The sequence below is a fragment of the Mesocricetus auratus genome, unplaced genomic scaffold (assembly GCF_017639785.1).
Source record: "Mesocricetus auratus isolate SY011 unplaced genomic scaffold, BCM_Maur_2.0 Super-Scaffold_100008, whole genome shotgun sequence".
Taxonomy (NCBI): domain Eukaryota; kingdom Metazoa; phylum Chordata; class Mammalia; order Rodentia; family Cricetidae; genus Mesocricetus; species Mesocricetus auratus.
Window position 1 is genome coordinate 63,614,725 of NW_024429192.1, and position 20,602 is coordinate 63,635,326.

Here is a 20,602-nt window from a genome sequence, read left to right on the forward strand (position 1 = left end):
TATCTGTGTGCAATTTACAAAAATCAGAATGAAAAGTAAGCAATGAAAATCTGAAAGTCAATGGAAGAGGAAATGGTGACAGAGGAGAAGCAGCGTTAACGAGCACAAGCAGTTCTCGAGTTTTCAAGCATGGTACGGAGGCTGCAGTAGACTGCTGTCCTTTGATATATGTGCATTTATGAGGAGACACACACAGCCAGAGACCTTTGTATAAATAGGGTTAATATATAAAAACAAAAGGGAAAACTGCTTCCGTGGGCAACTTGATAATAATACAATTACAATAAGAACTTTGCATGTGTTTCATTTGAGTTTTGAATAAAATAAGTTTTGAAACAACCTTTCTATCCTCCCTCTTTTATTTCTTTCTTCTTCCTTCCCCCTCTATCCCTTCCTTACCTCCCACCCCCCCTTTACTTTCTCCCCTCCTGGCTCCTTCCCTTCCCCTGCTTCCCTTCCTTCCCTCCTTTCTTCATTCTTTCTTCCCTTCCATTCTTTCTTCCTTCCTCCCACTTCCTTCCCTCCCTTCCTCGCTCGCTCCCTGCTCCATCCCTCAGTCCCTCCATCCCTCCCTCCCTCTCTCTCTTCCTTCCTTCCCTCCTTCTTTCCTCCTTGTATTTGAAGCAGAAGCCCCTGTAGCCCAGGTAGTCCTCAAATGTAGCTGAAGCTGCCCTTGAACTACGGATTCTCTTGTATCCCCTGGGTTTGTGGATGACAAATATGTGTCAGCACTCCTGATTTATGTGGCGCTTCAGGTGAAACCTGGGGCTTTGTGAATGCTAGGCAAGCACTCTACCAACTTAACTACATCCACAACCCTGAAGCAGTCATAAATGAAAAAACAGTAAACTTCATTAATACTGATGCATATGCAAAACACTTATAAGTCAAGAGGGGAAAGGGAATACACATGCAATTATGTATGTACATGTATGTAAAACACATATACATCATACTGCATAAAATAAATATTTAAAACCTTCACAAAGTTTAAAAAGTGTTCTGAAAATTAGTTACTTAAATTGGTTACTTAAAATTTGAATCAGTTTAATAGGAAGGAACCTGATAACCTAAGAGGAGGGTTTAAAAATTTAAGACTTTTTACTCCATCACTGTTCTCCTAAAATATATAGCCCTAATAAGTAAGTCAAGATATCACTATTATATAAGATAAACATACCAAAATGTATATTATATACTGTTCATTGAAACAAAGACATAGAAGTAATTTGAATATATCTATTAAGAGAGGAAATAGTGGATGGATTTCTTCTGTACTCATTATAATAGTTTAGGTAATTTATTGGGTTATAACAAATCTAAAAGAATGCATTAAGATTGTTCCAGTTTACTTGGTTTCTGTAAGGTATTATTGAAAAAGAATGTATAAAAAGCCAGTTGGGTGGGGGGAGGAAGGAAAGGAGAACTGTGGGTCGTATTTAAAATGAATAAGAAAAAAATATAAAAGAAAAAATGTATAAATAAATCTATACAATACTTTAGTAAAGTACTGTTAAAATAGTCTTGTCTGTTGTATGTACATTTATTTGTGGACATGGATAAATTAGTTGGGTAGTGCTACAAGGCTAGTTTTGCATAATGGCAGCCACTTATTTTCCTGTGTGATTATTCATATCCACTGTGTATTTTTGTTGTAATTATACTTTTACATGTTAGTTTATTGTTTGTTATTCCACTCTAAGAATATGGTGCTTTCTATATTATGGATATTGTACCAAATGAAATAGTATGGGGATTGCAACTGTAATTTAATTCAGAATATTAGTGCTGAGAATTATCAAAGAAATATTAGAATCACATTTTAATAGTTTTAAATTGTTGTAAAATAAGGGATAAGTCAGCCCCAGTCTGCAGACTTTAAATAGGCACCCACTAAATGCTGCAGAGTACTTTTGGTTTCTAAGCATATATAGACAGCATGCCTCATCAGGAGCTTACAATAAACAATTAAACATTAGTGTATTAGCACTTTTATGCTTATGAGAATGTGCTTACATGCAACTTAATGTAACAAACACAGTGTTGTTTTCTAGGAATAACAATCCACATTGTAGGCTTTCTAATTCATTGAAACCATCCCTTATTTTTCCAGCTTTTTAAATGTCAGGGGCTGGGGAGATAATTCTACAATAAATTAATTTGCTGGGTGAACATGTGTGCCAAGTTTGGAACCTTGTAATCCCAGTTCAAGGTATGCAGCGATAAAGAATGATTAGAACAAACTGTATAGATACACTAGCCAGGGACAGCAAGCTTGGGTACAGTAAAAGATCATGCCTCAATACATGAGAGTGAGGGATGAAGCTATCCAATGGCAACCTTTGGCCTTTACATGAATGTGCACATGTGCACCTGTATATACATGCATATCCACATATGTGAATGTACAAATACTACATGCAACATACCCCACCAAAATAAAAACAACAAAATATGACTGTGTTCTTTATATTGATGTGTGGGTGAAGTTTAATCCAGTTATCTTCAAGATTTTTCACTGATTTCCTTTGTGCTTGCCAGCTTGAAGAATGTGGATGTTGCAAGTTCTCAGAACATATTGTATATACCTAAATGTCAAATTGACATATTTTTTTCTCCAGGAAACTTAATATCTGATTACTTCTTTGAACACAAGAGTCCTCACAACATTCCTTTCCTTCTCTCTTGAGCTGGAACTCCAACTATATAACAGATTCCCAAGATAGATGCATAAATAAAAGTTGCGTTTAGTGTCCCTTATGTAGTCCATGTTTCAACTCAAGAAAGAATGAGGGTTTGGAGTAAATGGCTTCATGTAAAATGTACATGTATAAATTAAATGGGTTCCTTAGAATGCCTATATGAATACTGTAAATGTCTTTATATCATGATAAGCACCAGAGGTCGACAACACATGCCTTGGGCATAGGCTGTCCTCTAAGTTGGCCTTAAAGATTAGAGATTTGCTAGTGCAGACACTGATGTCAGTGGAAGGAAAGAAATATTGCTTCTCTGTCTGCAGACGTACCAATCAAATTTTCATGGATTCTTGTCCCTTATTGGGAATTTTGGAGTGCAGAATACGGGCTAATTTCTAACATGTGAATGTTTCTGTCTATTTGTAAGTACCTGGAGGTGTGGGATTTACTGATTTTTCCAGATACAGGCATGGGAAAGAATGAATACAAATATGTAAACATGTATACACCCAGATGTATACTCATGAGGACTAAAAGAATTCATACAATACAAGTTTTTACATTATATAATTTCCATAATATGCAATTGCAGATTTTTCCCAATAGTGTTCTATGAAAAAAGAAAAAAAAGCATTTTAAATGCTATTACCTGCTTGGCTCTTGTTGCATCCTTACCCAGATATGAAGCCACTGAAATGTGTGTGCCTGCTGTAAGTACCACCTTCACAAAGCTAGATTGAGAGGAATACACACACACACACACACACACACACACACACACACACACACACACACACTGGCACCCTCCATCCAGTAAACACTGTGAATGTTTCTGAGGCTGTTTTAACATGTGTAAATGCTTCCACTGGGAAATGTTGGTGTAATGATTTTATTTTCTATAGAAAAGAGAAATGTAGAAATCAAAACTTGACTGGAAATAGAAATAGACTGACTTAAATTTCTTTGATACAGCTGTAACTAAGATAAATTTACCAGAAATTAATTAAGAAACTGTGGTTGATATGTAAAATAAATGCAATAAAACTTAGTAAAAATTAGATAATATAAAAGAAGTGAGGGAATGCCTTTCAGGGTTTTGTGTATATTTTGTGAAACAACTCACATTTTTAGTTTCTTGGGTAACTCCAACAGTAGAATGGAATGACTCCAGTCATCTTGTTAAAAATAGGAGCCCACTTCCTTATTTCTGTATTTTCAAGAAATTTAAGTGCTGTAGTCATTGCCCATTTGTCTTCCAAGTTGTTAATACTACATCAGTTATCTGTCATCTGTCACCTAGCTTGCCAAGCATCCCTGACAAGGAGTCTTGAACAATGTGGGCACTGGAGCCTAGTTGACAAAACTATAGATTTTCATGAAATAGAACTTTGTTTTATATCAAAGTTAGATGAACATATCCCTGACATATATTAATCATCATAACTATTTTAATCATTTCTCAGTGCATTGCGATAAACTGTGTGAAATAAACTTGTATTGATTTATTGACTTGTTTATTTATTTTGTTCCTGCTGCTGGGGATGGATTCTGGAACGTTGCCTAATAGACTAGCACCAAATTGCAGAGCTACCCCCTCAGCCTTGAGTTCTCTTTGCTTGGCTTCAAAGGCTTCCTCTCTAATATTTCTGTGAGGTTAACTTCAACGTTTTTATGTTCTTTCATAGTCCTATTGACATTTTCTTATTTTAATTCAGAGCTTCCCACCAGTGCTCACATAGTAAATGGCAGAGAGGTAAGGTATTAATTACCCCAGTTTCCATGTGAGGCATGAATGAAATGGGAACTCCCACAGCAAGGCAAAGCCTCTGTACTCTAACTTGGCTGAAATCCTAGGCTGAAGTGTTATAATATGACAAAATACAGAAAGCAAGGCTACTAAGGACAGAACATTTTTCTTGAATAATGAATACAGGTCTGCATCCATTTGCAAGCAATCTCAGGTATGTAAAATACATACTTGATATTTGAAAGACATACTTTTACAATGATAATCTTCTGATTGTTCCATATGATGAAGGTAGGTAATCTGCCTTAATAAAATACATCAAGTATAGCTGCATTATCAGCAAACATTTTATGCATAAATGAATAATGGTAGATATAAAACTATTAAAGAAATTCTGGCCAGGCGTTGGTGGCGCACACCTTTAATCCCAGAACTCGGGAGGCAGAGGCAGGCGGATCTCTGTGAGTTTGAGGCCAGCTTGGTCTACAGAGCGAGTGCCAGGACAGCCTCCAAAACTACACAGAGAAACCCTGTCTTGAAAAAACCAAAAAAAAAAAAAAAAAGAAAGAAATTCTGGACGACATACCCAACATACATAAGTGTGCACGCACACACACACATGGGCTCGCGCGCGCACACACACACACACACACAGAAATGCACATGCTTTTCACATTTTGGACCTTATCCAAAGCATTTCTCCTTTCTGGCTAGTGACCACTACATCTTTCTTTATTTTTTATTTCTCTTGTCAGAATTAAATATTGATTCTTTCACATATTAAGCTTATGTAGAAATAGTTTTTATCACTGAAAAATTTGTCACATATATCATAATCATTAGAAATTTCCAAGAACAACAAGGTGATGAGTAGTAGGCAAGTTTCTGTCCATACTAGAATGATCCCCACATATACTTTTGGGTGAGTAATTTTAAGGTTGTATGCAGTAAACTGAACGTGTCATGACTATACAGATACAGATAATTGCAAATGTTAAATCTTACAATACAAAACTGTTACATTGCAACTTTTCCATATGTAACATTCTACCTATAGGAGAAAGGAGAAACATGATCTTCTTTCCTGGAGACTCAGCTGTCTGCTACAGGAAGGAGTTGTGTTTACAAAGAAAAATGATTCTTCTTTATTATATATGCTACTGAATCCACTAATAGGTGAATCGAAGAAAGAACTCTCCCGGGGTGAAAGGAAAGACCATTCCATATGCCCATGTATTTATATTTCCACTGTACCTCTGATCACACTCTACCTTTTGCTGTCTGTCTGCAGACATGGCTTTTGTGCAGGTCAAATTACCTCCATATATATACATATATATTCCTGATTCAGCAGCTGAGCTGTTATTGGTCTCCTCTTTAGCACCATCTACTCTAACACAACACAAAGGCAGTTTCTAACTGATCTCATTACTTATATAAGAAAGAATTTGCATTTCATAAACATGGATATACCTGCCAAAGGGTTTCATATTATTGCTTACTTGGTTCAGTGGCTTTTTAAAATAATAATAGTAATTAAGCTTATGGTTAAGCAGTAAATCGTAAAATAATGATAGGCACAGTCAGAGTTTATGCATCTGAAGTGTTTCCATTGTGTTTTAATTTTAGCAAGAACTTACAATCTCATTTACATTCAATTGTCCACAGCTCTTTGGTGTTCAGTGTTTCTATGTCTCCATGTACCTACCCTCCCACATCTATTTCGCTAAGGTAGTTAGTTGATGATTTACAAAGCATTTATGTACACCAAATAACTTTAACACTTACATCTAACCCTTCCAAACCTCCCATTTTGCCAGTCCAACATTCATTTCAGTGACTTCAGCAGATCCAGCAGAGCAGTAGACAATTATTCATCATCAAAGGCAGAACCCTCTCTATGAATAATAGTAAAAAGTTACTGTTCTTTAATCAGCAAATTATTGAGCATTAATAAATACGCTTCATATTTGATCTGTCTTGTAAGCATTTTTCTTCTAATTTACCAAACTAGTTACCAGGATTTAGATACACTGATAATGCAACCTACATATTTCTGTCAGAAAATACCAGGGATTGGAGTCCATGTATATTTTAATTCAAAGCCAATGTTCCTTTCTGTCCTTTTTACCTACTGTATTTGCTCATTTACCTTCTTTGCATCATTTTTGGAGTGAAGAAGACAATGTGTCTTGCAAAGCCTTATGCATCTCATCTGTGAAAGCTTCCAAAAGCAAGGCCACCCATCCCTCCTGTTTCTGCCTCTGCTCATCACAAAACTATCCAGGTTTTGTTAAAGAGAGTAGCTGTATGCAGGACTAAAGCATCAACAACTTTTTGCCTTGAATAAGATTGTAGATTTGCAAGATCTAATTGAATTTGATCTGTTCTGGGGTTTTGTTGTTTGTACTGCAAGGGACCACTTTCTCTTATGACACACTGGAATGAGCTGGCATTGAGTGATCCAGCTTGTCTATTATTGATGCAGCGATCTTCACAGGTATTGGCATTCATTTACATATTTTTCAAATAAATATTATCAGAGCAAGAGAAAGGACCCTTCTGGCACATTCTCCCACTTCCTCCTCTATACCTTTTTTGACCTTGGGGCCCTGGGCAGTTAGTCTCTTAGTAACTTTTGTAAATTGTATGCATGACAAATAGAGGAAGGGGACAAGCAAATAAAGGTGAAATTTTCTCTAAAGAACTAGATGTAAGCTGGACTTGAACTTTGCTTCTTAGTTTCTGTGTCGTGTACACATTGGTTTGCTAAGGCTACCCACCAATTGTGTCACAGGAGGGCTATCCTCAGTTCAGAGGTTGGAAGCCTACCACCAAGACTTCTGCAGGGTTGTTGGTTTTTCCAGAGCCTTCCCTTCATGACTCACTTTGCTCTGAACTCACACCACCTTTTCTTTGTGTGTGTGCCATCCAGGACCCTGGTGTGCCTGACTTCTGATAATACCACCAGACATAAGGTCCACTCAGGATCACATTTAAGCTGTCTCTTGAATACCCTTTCTCTAAATATAGTCACAGTGGCACCAGAACTTCAACTTATGAATCTGAAGGTAACACAAATAAGTTTGAAACAGTGCCTGTTACGCATACAGACACCTATGTGGTTTAAAGAGTGAACACAAGAAAGGCAAGATATAAAATGAAGCATAGTTACCTTTGCCTGAGGTCTAAATCTTGTCTGGCACTTATCTATTATGCTAACAGTATCCATATTCTTACCATCAGAGCTTTCCTTTAAACTGAGAGAATACTAGTACCTGGTTCCTATATTGATTGTCAACCTCTTTCGTTTTGTTCAATTATTAATAGCTTTATTCATTGTACAAAATAACAGGCTTCCTCATAACATTTTTACTCATGTACATCATGTGCTTTTCTCATATTTACAATGCATTGCCCTCTCTTGTTCCCTCTATCTGCTGGTCATTTGCCTCTTAACAATAGTAAAATGGTATCATTTCTATTGTATACGACACACACACACATACATGCACAAATTTAAAATAGAGACTCTACACACAAGAGAATATATAAGCTCTTTGACAACCTGAGTCTAGTTTATTTCACTTAGCATAAAGATGTCTAAGATTACCAATTTTTTCTGCAAATGACATTATGTCATTCTTTATAACTGAATATGGTTCTCTGGTGTATATGTTTTCTTTGTGTGTTTATCTGTTGGTGGGTAGATTCCACAGTTCATCTACTGTGCCTTGTTCAGTAATGGACAGGTGTGTTCAGGTGTCTCTGGCTGGGTGTCTTAGAGACCTCTGATGATATTTACTGGGTTGATGAAACTGCATCCCATTTGTTCACTGCGTTGTATCCGTTTAGATGATGAGTGCAAGTGAGAAGAGGTTACTGAAGTTTGTGTAAAGGAGGCTTCTCTTTCATCCCTAGATTGAGCATTATGTAGATACATGTGAGAACAAAATTAAAGACAGGGAAATATAATACTTTATGAAGGACAGACAGGCGTCTCTTTTCTTAATCGTAATTTTAAAAATTTTATGTAATTGTGGTATGCATCAGTCCAACTCAGAGAAAAGCACTTTAGATTCCTAAATGTGAATATTAATTCATTGTTTGAAGAAATTTTTATTGAGTACTTGTTGCGTGCAGCCCATTGACCACAGTGCTGTGGAGTCAGACATGGCATATACGTCTTGGAAAATGTATATTCTAAGATTGATAACATTTTCCCCTCACATTTAAACATTGCAAGAACTGGGTGAAATAAGACTCATTAATAAAATAAAAATAAAGTCGCCGTTTTTACCAAGTTGCCATCACTTGTTATCCGGTGAGCAGCACATGCACAGAAAGTCACTCACACCAGGGCCCCTTGGATGGGCTTCCTTAGCGCTTCACAGAGACCAAGGTTTGGGCTTCTGATGCTGCCGGGCCTGGCTGGCCGCCCTGCCCAGCCCCGCCCTGCCGGCTGCTGGGCGCGTGGCACGGAGGGAGCAGGGCAGTTGAGTCCCCATCGCCAGCCGTCACAGCTGCAGGTAGTTTCGATAGACTCAGCTCGCACCGGCACAGGCTTTGACCAGGCACTGCCTCAGCCGCCTGCAACATAGGGTCCTTCCTTGGCCCAAGCAAGACGTCCTGCTGGTTTTACATCCCAGTGCGGGTGTCTCCGGAGCTGGAGCTACTGTGGCTTAGGCTGGGTGACTCCTGGGGCAAGTCACCTGTTTGACAGCCTCGCACTAAACCAGAGAGCAGCACCTGTGCATCACTCGCTTCTCCAGAGGATTAGATCTTGCTTCCTTGCTCCTCTCTGCAGTCCCATTCAAAGCTAACTCTGGCTTTAAGAAAGAACTGAGGGGTCCCAGTTTCTGCAGCACTTTCTTCTTCAAGATGGTAAGTGAGGAGCTGGCATTAGCTTGTTTCGCTGCCAGAACTCTGGGAGCCCTAGAAGACAATAAACTGCCTTAAGAATGTATTCTGTTTTGGGAAATGCCTTTGTACTTGCCAATTAATATAGGCCGTTTCTGCTACCCCGCACTCCTAATTTTTCTCTGTTCCCTCTCCTTGCATATTTGCCTCCCCACTCCACGCCTTTCCCCTCACCCGGGCACAGACCTGCTTTCCTTCCACCTGCTCCTCTAGATTATGCACATATTTGCAAACACTTAGATTTGAAATCCTCACGAGTGTTTGGGGTTTGTTTTCCTCTCAGGTGTCGATTGCCTAATAGCTCTGATTCCATGAATAACCTCAAGAAAGAAAAAAAGAGTCTACAAACATACTTTTAGAATAAAAGAAAATAGCACTTGATAAACTTTTGCCTGAATTTCTTCAGGCAGCGCCGCCCAAGCCGTGCTTGCTTCTCAATAGTGTACCTTTTCAACCCTCCAGTCACTGGCAGCAGGGACCTGGGGAGACTCCAGTGACTCAATAATAATAACTTTTGTTCTCCTATTCCCATTTCTCTCCTCCTCTTCTTCCTACTCCACACCCTCCTTGTCCTCTTCTTCTTTACTCTCTTCCTTTCCCATACTCTCTGCCTTCTCTTTGTTAATGTCCAAGAAAGTCTTCAAGTCAGCACCAGTCTTGGAGTAGTTTGCCTAGACCTGGACTCTGCTGTAAGGGATGTTTTCGACTTGATTAAACATTGACACATAATTAAGAACGGGCTGTTGGACGGCTTAAGCTAGGAAGAAGGCAGACTGCCTACTCCTGCAGGGACATTTGGAGAGACCACATTCGAGGTTTGAGGAGTGAGTGGGGCGGGGCAGGAAGGTGTTCATTTAGTCAGAACACAGTGGAGAAAGGCATGCCAGACAGCTACTGGTGGCATGGTAACTTGGAAAGGGTACTAAGTGTTAACTGTGGAGTGAACTAGAAACCACTGCCTTGATTCTCAGCTTTTGACTGTTTACTTGGAAAGATGTCATGTTCCTATGACTGGAATTGGGGGGAAATATATGTGATGACCTCTGTACACATATATTCATATACATGTTTATCCATTCTAATGTAAGACACAAAGCTGATTCAGACTTCCAAATTAGAAAGTTCCTTGATATGATGCCATATAGAACCGTTCACCTAACTCTTTGAAGTCTGTGATCTTTGCCTTTCAAGGTTTATAAAATACAACGAAGATAGCTACTACAGAGCAACAAGCAGTTCTTATGTTTTTCAATCGTGAAATCTGATTCTTCTTTTACATCAAGCTATCTACGACAGAGAAACAAGTAGTTCTTATATTTTTGGATCATGAAATCTAGTTCTTTTTACTTAGTTTCGGGTTAGCTTATGAGTTGAGCTAGTCACTGCAGTAGAAAATATTACTCTGATGTTTACACACCTGAACGATTCAATACTAGTTATTTGGTGAAAGGCCTTAAGAAACTCTTGGGTAATTCAAGAACCTAGAATTCTTGAGCAATTATAACCATACAATTCAACTATGTAGATGGATCTGTAGTTATTTTTCTTATTGTTTATATGCTTTATCACGTATAATTTCTCCATGTTTCTCCCACTCTCTCCCCCTCCCAACTGCGTCATGCCATCTTCCACACTCCCATCAAACTGAAATTCACAGAACAGCGTTCTGCCTTGCCAAGATCCGTATTTGGTAGGAGGGCAGAGTTATAATTGCCCGTATTCAACTACAACGTCAGAATCTAGTGTTGACGTTTCCAAGGAAACCTGGGTCTCTTTCTGGGCTGCTAGTCTCCTGGACAACGCTGAGCCCCAACAAGCACCACAGACACAGGGTAAGTTCTACTCTTCTGCTTTGCTTGTAGAATGGGTCTTTTCACAGTCCTGTGACTGTAAGCATCAAGGACTGGGAATCAACAGAGAAAGTGATCTATATCTATATCTATATCTATCTATATATATATATATATATATATATATATATATATATATATATAGAGAGAGAGAGAGAGAGAATTTAAATAGGCACTGAGACCCCTGGAATGTTTTTAGTGGTAAAACTGGTTGTTCTGTGCTTCTCAACTAAAAAAAGTGAAACACTTCCTCTTGTGTGCTAGATGACATGTATTTCCTACATTCTGTAATTCTTGGAGATTGCCAACTCATAAGTAACTTTGGGTCTGTAGCACAGCTTTATAAACAGCACTCTAGTAGCACATTCTTTTGAGTCAAAATATAGGTAGAATATTTATGTTGTAATTTGGTGAGATTCGTGTGACCTTGAGGGAAAAATAAAGAATGAGTAGCAAAGTAAATAGCATCATACAAAGTTTGTGCACAGTGTTTCGCACATGGAAATAAACATTCCCCATTCATATACACACTTCAGTTTTAGAGAGATGTCCAATGTTGATGAAAATTACAGAAAACACTCATGCTGGCCTGAAGCTTAATGAATATTCTTACACTTGTTACTGGGATTTCTGTATTAATGCTTGGTTTCTGTAAAACTGTTAGGCACCTCAGAAAACCTGTGCATTTATTCTGCCCCCAAAGTATTTTGGAGATTGGGGAGAGGGGAATGAAAAGATGCTGAAGCATACACTGAAATGAATGAAGCATGTGTCATTGAGGACATTGCTCAGCTTGTCTTTTAACTCTATGCAAAAGAGACGAGTATCTCAGGATGTGAACCCAAGTTTGATTTTTATTTTATTACTTATCACTCCAACTTACTACTAAATGTTTCAACAACAATATTTTAAGACTTGCTGGTCAAATGGGAGAATGAAGCCAAGGGTTGGGGGAGTGAGGGCTAAAGTACATTAGCATGCAGAAACCATTTTTCATTGATGGGCATAGCTTGCTGTAACAATTCTTTGAAAACACATTAAAATATACAGATGTAGACACTTGAAATAGATCAGGTATGGCTCAGCAGTGTAATCTCCATAGAATTCTTCAGAGAAATGAGATGTCAATCACTAAGGCAAAGGGGGTTAAGCGTTGGTAATTTGACTCAGTCATGCAGTACTTCTCCAGCATGCGCAAGGTCCCAATTTTAATGTGTAGCACACATACATACATACATACATACATACTAGAAAATATTATCATACCATGACACAAAATTCTGAACACAGTCTGCCTTTCACATTTCACAAGTAAGACAAGTGAGAGGAAAATGCAGCATCAAAATATAGGATTTAATTATATAGCCAAATATGCTGCTATTAAATGCTAAAAATCAGAAAATAAGATTAACACTAGAAAGGGGTTCTATCCACTGGTAGACAATGCAAAAATGTTTGCTCACTTTCTTCTGAAATCTTAAAAGTCTTGTTTTCCTGTGTGAAATAAAAGCAATTATATCTATTAAACTTTAGAAGTTGTTTGTGAATTTTTATCGTGTAGTTCTAAATATGTTCATGCATTTATTTTGTATTTTTACATAGAAGCATCCTGTGACTTAAATTTCCCTGTTCTGGATTCATGTTCATGGGAAGAGACTCAGCTCTCCTCTCAGCTCTACAGAAATAAGCAGGTATGGATAGGTAGTGAGAATACTGAGACTAACCTAGTTCCATAATGTCTGCTGTCCCATGAGACTCCCTTTATTTCTTATTGTCTTTTAGTTTTAAATATTTTCTTTCTTTTTTTTAAAATTCACCGTGGCTCAGTGTTTGTTGTGACACACAACAGTAATTGTGTATCCAAAGACATAAAAGTTAAATGAACAAACTCACAGAAACAAAAGCTCCAAGAAAACCTACCTATGACTGACCTCTCAATTAACCAAATAAATTCCCCTTATCTGTGGAATACTCCTGCAGCCCTTCTCTAGGGCAGCTGCAATGACCAAAGGGTGAATACAGTAGTGTCTTAAACAATAAACATGGCTCATCTTCGAGAGGAGGAATAATGATAAAAGTTTCCCAAAGATCACTTCCTCCTTTGGATCTCATTTGTGATCATTCCTGATGAGTGCTTTTATTTATTGGACACATAGGTTTGGGGCTGGGAAAAGCCAGGTAACATCTACTGATTTTATTTTAACTGCAGGGAAGGAATCCAGTCAAACCTTCTAACCATCCTTCCTATATTTAAACAGTTCCGTGTGGCTCACTTTCCTTCACACCCCCCTGACTCTCTGTGGTTACAGTTCTGAAAGTCATCTGATCTCCTCAAATACTTTGCAGTGAATGGAATACACAGTGCACAAAACTGAACAGTCAGGTGTTAGGGAGGGTAGATTTAATTTAAGACTCAGAGGACCAGGGCTCTTTGAAATAATGTTCCTAAAACAAACAAGAATAACCAAGTCCAAGAATGTTGGGGAGCAGTGCAGTATTATTAGGTTACAAAGCCAATAGAGGGGAGCACCCTTCACTATTGTATGCTTCTTGCAGCTCCAGGACACTCTGGTACAGAAGGAGGAAGAACTTGCTAGGCTACATGAAGAGAATAATCACCTCAGACAATACCTGAATTCTACTTTGGTTAAATGTCTGGAAGAAAAAGCCAAGGTATGTAATTATCTGTTTTCCAAGTGCAAGGCAGTGACTTGACAGAGCAAATCACTACGTGACAACCCCATGATTAAATACATGAAGTTTACAGAACGAGATGTTTTCATGGGAGTTAGTAGGATATTATCCTTAAGGAAATACATGACTTCAACAGGATTGTTAAATACCATTTTCTAGAAGTTTCTCGTTTCAGATTTTAGCCTAACATCACAAAGGGAATTAAGGACTGAAGTTAATCAGGGAGTTGCTAAGACTACTGGGGTTAATAAAGAGTGGAGTATTGGAATAGAAATCAAATGTAAAAAAACATTAGTAGTTCTAATTATGTATTATATGTTAGCTAAAGTTCTTCCTCAAGGCCTTTGCTATTGTAGTTGGTAAATGGATAGGTCAAGAGCCTGGTAAGGATCTCTCTGGGGGCTGTGCTTTACATGCATCCATGAAGAACTAAGTTTGGATCCTGAGGTGTTCACATTAAGTCAGGGGCAGCAGCACTTATCTGCAGTCCCAGTAGATCACAGGGAAGCTGAGACCAGTATATTCCTGCATCCCACTGGCCAGCCAGCCTAGGAAGATCAGTGAGAGACTCTGCCTGAAAATGTAAGGTGGAGAGTATAGAAGAAGACACCCAGCTCAACATCTGGACAATTATACACACACACACACACACACACACACACACACACACACACAAGGGAGGGTTGATATCTCTGAATCTGAAATGCTGTGGACATACTTGGGCCCCAGGTGTCTCCACTGGTGAATATGGGTATGCAAGTACTCTTTTTCCATATATGTTTGAGTGAACTGCTTTAACTCAAGGATGAATATCTAACCTATAACCTTTTTGTTCTTTTTCACATTTCAGTTTGCATTTGACATCATTCTAGTTACTATGTCTTACATCAGATATATCTTATTGCTAGAAAAGCTATGACATTATTTGATCTAAATTTGATGCTACCTCCTGTTTTTGAGTATAGAGAATGTCATTAAATTTGACTCCGTTGCAATCCAGTTAGCTTTCACTAAAACAAACACATCCTTATAGTAATTAGTCTGGATCCTAACATCAGATATCAATCCATAAAAAAATCCCTAAGTGATATTGATTGGGCATTTTTAATTCTCTTGATATCAGTTTTCTAAATTTAGAATAATATGACACATGACATGAGAGTGTTTGAAAGTTAGTATGATGAAATAGAAGGTGATAAATAGTGTTGAAATAAGAGGTTCTGTCTAGATTCATATACGTAAGATTTAAATCTAGGCAAAGATATACTCAGCTGATCACTAATATGTGGATGTCTATTAATTATTTTAAGAGCATCTGCATCCCATGAGAAAACATACAAGCAGTGGTTTATGAATTATGATCCTATTTTATTTGCTTATAAATTAATTTAATAAGTGACAGCTGCTACTGGCATCAGCATTTATTTCATTTAGTTGAAATCTAAGAGATGTCATCTGCTTCCTTCAATTTTTAAAAGCTGAATAAAGAATGTGAAACAAAGTAACAACTTATTAAGGATGTTTATTCAAGGAACAGTAGCTAAGTGACTAACTATTTTTACTTCTATGGAAACACACAAGACACTTAGCCATTTTTTGGTATTCAAATGAGCAAACAGTAAATAACCAAAAAAAGTACAATTTTCAAATATTGCTTTTCCAGAAATTGCTGTCATCAGATGAGTTTTCTAAAGTATGTGGAAAACACAGAAAAGAGAAGAGGAAACCCAAAGAACACAGACACTCCCCTGCTGAGATACCCCAGTCCAAAACTGCCAAGAGAAACCTCTCCACTGAGTTTTCTAACTGTGAAGAACAAACTGGGCCCTGTGTGGACCCCTGGGTTCTTCAAACACTTGGGTTGAAAGACCTCAACACCATTGATGACACCCTGCCAGCTAACTACAGTGCCATTGCCTCCCATCCCAGAACAGTTCCCAGTACATCCTCCCAGTTTCTACATGATACAGTTGGCTATGCAACTGTTCCTAGAGATCAACACCTTGACTGTGGAGGGAGCAGAACAAATGCCTCACATGTCACCACCATCCACCAACAAGACTGTCACTGTTTTTCTTGGCTGTCCAATCCTCCAGTAGGGGTGCAAACTCTTCCTTACCACAGTGCAGATGTGTCACCCAACAAGACAGAGGTGGCCTTCTCCACATCTCTGAGCCCTCACTGCAATGTGAAAACTCACTCTTTCCATCAGGGACAAGCCTTTGTGCGTCGAGATGAGGAGGGAGGCTGGAAGTTTACCTGGGTCCCTAAGGAGCCTTAGTGACCTCTCTTCTATTAGAGAGGACCGCCAGGACATCTGTTTACAAAGACCCCTTCCACAGGGACCATCCAGAGCACATAAGTTTTTGCCTGCCTCCTGCCACTGCCAGTGTTCCTTTAGGTTATGTACTTAAAACTATAAGGTATGATTGTCAAGAAAGCATACTAATAGGTATCTTCTCTTCTTTTACTTATATTTGACTCATATTTGACTTGTTTACATGTCCATACCAGCAATTAGCTTTCTTTCTTTGTCTGATGCCTGGAAATGAATTTCCTTTTCCCCCCTTTTAAAATTTAAGTTAGAAACAAGCTTCTTTTACATGTCAATCCTAGTTCCCTCTCTCTTCCCTCCTCCCCTGCTCCCCAGGAGTCTCCTATCCCACCCCCTTTCTGCTCCCCTGGGAGGGTGAGGCTTTCCTTTGGAGATCTTCAAAGTCTGTCATTTGGAGCAGGGCCTAGACCCTCCCCATGTGTCTAGACAGAGAGTATCCCTCTATGTGGAGTGGGCTCCCAAATTCCATTCCTATACTAGGATAAATACTGATCCACTACCAGAGGACCTATAGATTAACCAGACCCCCAAACTAACATCTTGTCAGGGGGGTCTGGTATAGTGCTATGCTGGTTTCCCAGCTATCAGTGTGGGGTCCACGAGCAACCCCTTTGTTCAGGTCAGCTGTTTTTTGGGTTTCCCCAGCCTGGTCTTGACCCCTTTGCTCATCACTCCTCCCTCTCTGCAACTGGATTCCAGAGTTCAGCTCAGAGTTTAGCTGTGGGTGTTTGCTTCTGCCTCCATCAGCTACTTGGCATATATTGTAGCCATCAATTTCATTATCGCAGAAGGGTATTTAAGTTAGACTCTCAAATATTGCTTAGATTATTAGTTTGGGTCAACCTTGTAGATCTCTGGACATTTTCCTAGTGCCAGATTTCTCTTTAAACCTATAATGTCTCCCTCTATTATAGCATCTCTTTTCTTCCTCTCCTCTATTCTTCCTCTGACTAGATCTTCCTGGTCTCTCCTGTCCTCCTCTCCCCTCTTCTTCTCCCCTTCTCTTTCTTCTAACCCCCTCTCCCCTCCTGCCATGTTCCCAATTAGCTCAGGAGATCTTGTCCCTTTCCTCTTCTCTGGGGGACCCTTTATGTCTGTCTGTCTTGGAAATGTATTTTCTAATCACATGTATTTTTCAAGATCACAATGCACTTTTCCAATTATGGCCAGTAATGATATGGCAGCATATCATTTTTGGTCAAATAGTCTAAACGTTGCTTCTATTACTCCTCTGCTTGTCTTTATTTCTGAAAACTACTTTTGGAATGAGCCCTATTTTTGCTTCACATACTTACTACTGAATGTTCACAGATTGGGGGATCTGCCCATTGGCACTACTGGAGACATAGTACCAATATGAGGAACTATGTCCAGGGAAGATCAAATAATCGAGTGTCCCATAATGCTATTGTCAAAGTGTCTTTTCAACAATGCTAACCTCACTGATAAGCAATACCAATGAAAAATTATAACAGTCAAAGAATTATTGCTACTTTAAAGTGCTATGTGGTATAGCTATTTCTTTTGGCACCTTGCATTGTTAGTTTGAGCAGTACAGTTCAAACTCTTTTTGAGGGACTTTAATTTAAAAAGGAGACTGGGAGAGAGATTTTCTAAACTTTACAGACCCAGACAACCCTGTCATTGAAAGAGTAGTCTAGGTTTCTTTTGCTGTTGTTTTATCCTCATGCATCCTCCATTAAGCTAATCCCTCAAATGTTTATAGGATACTTAGTATGCATATTGGACAAGGTACTATGACATATGTCCTGCACCCTAGATTCCTGCACAGGGTAACCCTGAGAAAGCTACTTCATATGTGACTCTAGAATATAGAAATTAGACTAGGTCATCACTAGCATTCTGAGTTGAGTGTGGATCCATCAGCTTTAGTCTAAGTTGTCATCCCAGTCTATCCCTCCCATTAATTTTTAAGCAATGCAGTTATTATCTAGGGTGTACCTTACATGCATTCAAAGCAAAGAAAATAACTAGAAGCAATGTATACTTAGCTTCACAAATTCTGTTCTGATCATAACATTCTTCAGTGTGAGCCAGTTTTCTTTGAGAGAGCCATTTGCATCTACCAGCAGAAACATGCTAATTTTCAAACTGTTCATATTTCAAATGCAAAGGAGTCACACTTCTCTAGGTTGAAGAAATATATACACGTTTGTTTCCTTCCCACCCTGTTCTTTCCAGATTAAGCACTTATCATGGATATGCACCTGTAATGTTTGCCCACAACCCATTGCTGTTTTTATCTCTACCATTCCGTCTCAGTCACTCACTTCACAGAATCTGTGCCTGAATTGTGCTCCGTCTGGAATCCTTTGTAATTTGTTCTCTGATTTTGTTTTTTTGTTCTTTGTTCTCTGATTTTGTTTGATCATCAAGTCAAATAATCTATGCTATCATCTTTATTGCTAATCAGTTTTGCTTATTATTTGCAAAGGAAGTAATCGTATTTGCTAGAATGTTTTCCGAACTTATGGAGCAGTAGAACTTTTAACAGCTTTCTGTAAAAACAAGTGCCTTCTACTTGCTAGGATCCATGTCCCTGGTGGGTGACATCAATCTCATTTTAGAATGGCAAACGGAACATTAGAATTGATTGTATGTTACTCTACTAGGAATTGAGTAAACAATGCAATGATTTTGAAAGTCGAATAAACAGGAAAACAGAATTAGATATCAGGTATTTATGTTGTATTGTTTAAGTACTGTAACTTGGGGTGCATGCCATGAGGAAATGCCCAAGTTCAGTACAGTGCATTTGGTGCATGAAAACAGACACATATATATCACAGCTTTTGACATTGTTTCAAACCAACTTGGTCTCAGTCTGGTTTATAGAAATTGTATTCTATTTAAAATTCATTTGAACTTATATTATTAAAGGCAGTATCTGAGGAATTATCATACATTTTTGCAATCACACCTTGAAATTGCTTATCTATATTGAGTTAAATGTGAAATATCGTTTTGTTGGTGTTTAAGAGTTTGCAATTTCATTATTTGAGTGCATGTTCTGACTTTTATGGTTCGATCTTCTCTCTGCAGTGAACCAGTTAATATTTTACAGATAAAGTGACAAACAAAAGCTCTGTCCTTTTTTGAAGGTGATGAGCACTTTCATACGGTGCAAATGATTTGCAACAATAAATTTTTCTCCCACTGGAGTTTTAACCATATTCCTCTTTATTTGCACTAATTTTATAGTATGTACATAGCTGGATTAGTATCATTGGCATTTAGGGTTACTGGATGTTTCCTTTTTCCAGGTACATAAATAAGGCTTTTGAATAATCTATGGCCTAAATGATCAAATGCCTTATGGATATAACAATCTTGAACTTAACCTTATATGAGAATTTGAATCTAATGTTCATTGTTAATTATATTTTAAATTACTGTCTCTTTAATAATAATATATTAACTATTTGAAAATTTTATGTGATATACTTTGATCATATTCACCAGCACCCCCAACTCCTTCTAGATCCAACGTACCTACCCTCAACTCCTGACCCACCCAATCTCTTTGTTTTTGGTTATTTATGAATATACCTAATAGGTGTGTTTCTTAAACTACAAATATATGGCATAGTTATGTTTTAAATATGTTTTATGTCTACATTTTGTTAGATGTACATAAGCACTTAGTTTTAATTCTCGCACCAAATGTCTACAAATGTCAAGCTCAATTTACCACTTGCATTTTTAATGCTATGATTTATTTGTGATTGGAATTCTTTCTAATTATATAAGTCACTTTTGTAAAGAATATTTGACTAATAAATGACAAAATTTATTTTACTGTCCTTTGCTATTTTAGAAATGATTTACAGTGAATGAAGTGATAAAATAATCAAGGGGTTTTTGTACCTATTTTTGCTATCAATTTTACATCATAAGATACTTTTTCATTTCCAATTCAGTTTTTTAAAGTACAATCATTAGCAATGAAAGAGTTGTTCAATATATATAACCTGTGGCAGACTCTAGTAAGGCTATGAAGATGCAATGTGTTTTTGAAACTAAAATATCTGTAAATGGGAGGCAAAACCTGAGCGTCTTTGATCAAAGCAAGGGAACTGGCTCTGAAGAGGACAGAAAGCTCTCTTCCAGGGTGGTGTCATCCAAGTTCGAGGTATAGTCACAGGAATCAGGTTTGGGATCTCAAGAGAGGCTATGATAAGGAGCAGAATTTTAAATGGTGTTAAGGAGGTGCTTATACAAACTCAACAGAAAGAAGAATGCAATGAGGTCTGTGGACTTACATGACAAGCTGTGTCTCATAAATCATTTTCTGATCTTCTCCCTATTCCCACATACACTTGCCCCAAATGAGGGA

General features: G+C 38.0%; 1 protein-coding gene across 1 annotated transcript; it reads left to right on the plus strand.

Annotated features, from left to right (window-relative positions):
* Positions 1-8,816: 8,816 nt before the first annotated feature.
* On the plus strand, positions 8,817-16,581 carry Gmnc (geminin coiled-coil domain containing). The gene is made up of 5 exons (XM_040751440.1): positions 8,817-8,975; positions 11,024-11,198; positions 12,819-12,907; positions 13,773-13,889; positions 15,574-16,581. The coding sequence occupies exons 1-5, from the start codon at positions 8,817-8,819 to the stop codon at positions 16,189-16,191; spliced, it is 1,158 nt and encodes a 385-aa protein (XP_040607374.1). The 3' UTR covers positions 16,192-16,581.
* The last annotated feature ends 4,021 nt before the right edge of the window (positions 16,582-20,602 follow it).

What these genes read in the sequence shown, in the direction of transcription:
- Gmnc (XM_040751440.1), top strand. Translation starts at nt 8,817, where the DNA reads ATGGGCTTCCTTAGCGCTTCACAGAGACCAAGGTTTGGGCTTCTGATG. An exon ending in GCCAGCCGTCACAGCTGCAG is followed by an intron (nt 8,976 to 11,023) that starts GTAGTTTCGATA and finishes TGAAATTCACAG; the next exon opens with AACAGCGTTCTGCCTTGCCA. An exon ending in AGCTCTACAGAAATAAGCAG is followed by an intron (nt 12,908 to 13,772) that starts GTATGGATAGGT and finishes TGCTTCTTGCAG; the next exon opens with CTCCAGGACACTCTGGTACA.